A 3078-nucleotide genomic window follows, 5' to 3' on the forward strand; every position below is an offset into this window, starting at 1 on the left:
AACTGAGAATCTATCTCATCTATCTTGAAAGATTTCTTCGCTTTGAAATGATGCTATACGTTCGAGAGAAAAGGTAGAAAGGAGGATTAAGCCAACTTTCTAAATAAATTTTCTAATTATAAAATTTCTTTTTTAATTAGAATTTTCTATTGAAAAGTTATGAAAAAATATTTAATTAAATTCTTCCTATTCATTTTTTTTTAATTTCAGAAAGATTTTTATTTGTCATAATATGTGCATAATATTGATAGGAAATATAAAATAATAAAAAATAAAACAAAACATAAAATAATATTAAATTCAAGATAAAAAAATGTAAATACAAATGGATTAAAAAAACTTAGAAAATTAGAAAAGAGAATGGAAAATAAAAGAAGAACGAACGAATTAAAGAAATTTCAAACAAATTAAAAAAAAAAAAAAAACTTTTTAAATTATTCAAAAGATTCGTGGAAAAAGAAATTTTTCTTTCAAATTGAAACACAATTTCCACGAATAAATCTAACTAATAATTTTTAAAAATTGAACGAAATGATTAATCGTATTCTATCTCGTAAAATTTAATTTCATCTTCATTTTCATTTCTGACTGAGAAGATTTTTCATTTCCTGGACCAATCTTTTCGTCGTGTCACGAGTACATGTAGATACAATAAATAACATAATGCAATAAATAAATAAAAAGTGCGGAAGAATAATTAATGTCACGCAATGGAAACACGAACGAGACTAAAAACACGGCGCATCCCATGTACTGGCAGCGTCAACAAGTGACACGATACTATCGAAATTGTGCGCGGTCAGCAACGTCTTGTGTTTTCGATACGTGAGTGATTTACACATCAAACGTGTCGGGTGAATCTCGTGGATACGTTTAAAAACCAGCCTCATCGCTGAGATGTTCACAGTTTTCGAAGAAGGATCGTAAGAACAATCTGAAAAAAGAAATGTACCTCAACGCTTTAACGTTTCTGTTGCTGGGTCTGGCAATAATTGGCAATTGCTCAGTTCCAACGGAGAAGAAAGAAGAATCTAAGGAAGAAGGATTGAAAGAGGAGGAGCCGAAGATCGAGCAGACTGGCGAAGACGTGGACAGATCTAAGAAGTCGATACTTCTTCACAAGATGACAGGAGCGCAACACATTCAGAAAGTTTCAAATAACGTTCAAACCCTGAACATACAGCCGGATGTAAAATCTACCAACATTCAATTTCCACAATTTCCTGTTCAAACTGTTAACATCCAAGAACGACAACCTGCTCAAATCAACATCCAACCAGCGGTTCAAACGCTCAACATTCAAAGGCCACAATCCGTTCAAACTGTCAACATCCGGCCAGCTTCTCAGACAGTTCAAACTTTGAGCATTCAAGGCCCGCAATCTGTCCAAACTTTGAACGTTCAAAACCCACAATCCGTTCAAACTTTCAGCGTTCAAAGTCCACCGGCTGTTCAAACTTTCAGCATCCAACCAAGTTTGCAAAGAGTCCAAATTTTGAGCGTCAAAGCTCCACAATCTTCTGTTCAAACTCTCAATATTCGGCCAGGATCCCAACCAATCTTGAGTTTGATTCCACGCGATCAAACCACTGCCAATGTGATCGCATTTGGTCCTCATTCGTCCAAGACCGTGCAAGTGTTCCAGCAGACCTATCCCGGCTCTCAAACCAACGTGAACATCGTCCAACCTTTCTCGAAAGAACCAGTAGTTGAGAAGGTCATTCGTGCGGAAAAAATCGTGGAGAATGTTCCAGAAAGAGTGGTTGTTTCAGAGGTAGAAAAGGAGATCGTGACACCAGTTTTCACAGAACAAGTTGTTAATCCTCAATATTCCAGGGTCGTGGTCTCAGAACCCAAAACCATGGCCTATTTCAAGTATCCTTTCTTGAAGTATGGGAAACCGAACATTATCTCTACAGTGAAGTCTAAATTGTTGGTTGAACATCCTTCAAAAGTGATGGAAATTAAGGAACACGCCCTGTTTCATATATAGAGAATACCACATAATATGCGATAGATCTAGTCTCCAAGAAATGTAAATCAAAATTGTTGAGCAATATTTATTTAATTTAATACTTGTTTTCAATTCAAATATATTTATTTGAGGATAATTTTTCTAATAGCTCTTTTAAATTCTCTCAGGAGCAAGATTTTCAAAAAAATATGATACGTGATACGCTAAATTGATGTAATTAAAACAATAGAATTAATGATATACTGTTGCGAAGTATAACCGAACAATGAAACATGTGTTTTTAATTATGAAACCTAGAAACGATTAATTTTAAAATTCCCTTCTCTCAGCTATAATTTCTTTCATAATTGTCTTTAAACAGAATTATTAAAGAATATTAAATATAAAAATATTTAGAAAAAAACCTGCAATCTCTTGGATCATAAATCATGTCTATCTAAATTAACAGACCATCCAGATCATATTTCTTTATTAATTCGATCTACGTTTATATACATATAAAAGAGAAGAAAAAAAAATGACAAGTGTTTCAAGGAAAGAAAGAGAAAGGAAAAAAAATAATATCGTCATTTCCTTTTACCCACCACTTTTGGCACGTGTTTGCTACTGAAGAATACATGGAAGGTGACCAGCTGGGAGACCAGCGGGCTGCCACAGTTTCTCGAGTACTTGATGGCGTCGAGAGTCGCCGCAAAGTCTGTTCCAGGGGCGTGCATCGCAATCGATATCGGGGCCCTCCATCGTTCCAACAACGGTTCCAGATTATCCAGAAACGTGTAATCCGCGTGCGTGGTGTACGTCACACTCTCCCAGCATCTCACCGCCATGCTCATAGGCACATAATTGTACAGGACCCAGTAATCACCCCGTTGCGCCCTTCTTGGTTCCATCGACTTTTCGTTGCACGGCACAGCTTCCTTTAGGCTCATCGTCGGCTGAATCACCGGCGTGTCGCTCTTCACCTTAACGAGAAAACGAACGGTTAATTCAGCAGATCGAAGCTCGATCGACAGAAGATTCTTTCATGGATTGGAAAATTTACATTTTGATGGAGAGGCGGGGAGAGATTCAATTTGGATTGAATTTTCTTCTCTTATGATGAT

General features: G+C 36.3%; 2 protein-coding genes across 2 annotated transcripts in view; one reads left to right on the forward strand and one right to left on the reverse strand.

Moving 5' to 3' along the window:
- Positions 1-3078, reverse strand: part of LOC102676588 (beta-1,4-glucuronyltransferase 1) — a 12856-nt gene that overhangs the window by 4774 nt on the left and 5004 nt on the right. The window contains exon 3 of the mRNA XM_031515478.1: positions 2560-2937. Within this exon, the coding sequence (XP_031371338.1) occupies positions 2560-2937 (378 nt within the window). The remainder of the gene's footprint in view (positions 1-2559; positions 2938-3078) is intronic.
- LOC116186895 lies at positions 932-2093 on the forward strand. The gene is made up of 2 exons (XM_031515477.1): positions 932-1282; positions 1316-2093. Exons 1-2 carry the CDS (start codon positions 947-949, stop codon positions 1991-1993), a joined length of 1014 nt encoding a protein of 337 aa, XP_031371337.1. The 5' UTR covers positions 932-946; the 3' UTR covers positions 1994-2093.

Source organism: Apis dorsata, unplaced genomic scaffold, assembly GCF_000469605.1.
Source record: "Apis dorsata unplaced genomic scaffold, Apis dorsata 1.3 scaffold_73, whole genome shotgun sequence".
NCBI classification, from domain to species: domain Eukaryota; kingdom Metazoa; phylum Arthropoda; class Insecta; order Hymenoptera; family Apidae; genus Apis; species Apis dorsata.

Bases quoted from the DNA above. Each gene is read 5' to 3' on its own strand.
- LOC116186895 (XM_031515477.1), top strand. From the start codon at position 947: ATGTACCTCAACGCTTTAACGTTTCTGTTGCTGGGTCTGGCAATAATT. The intron at 1,283-1,315 runs GTTCAAACGCTC...AGGCCACAATCC, and splicing joins AAATCAACATCCAACCAGCG to GTTCAAACTGTCAACATCCG.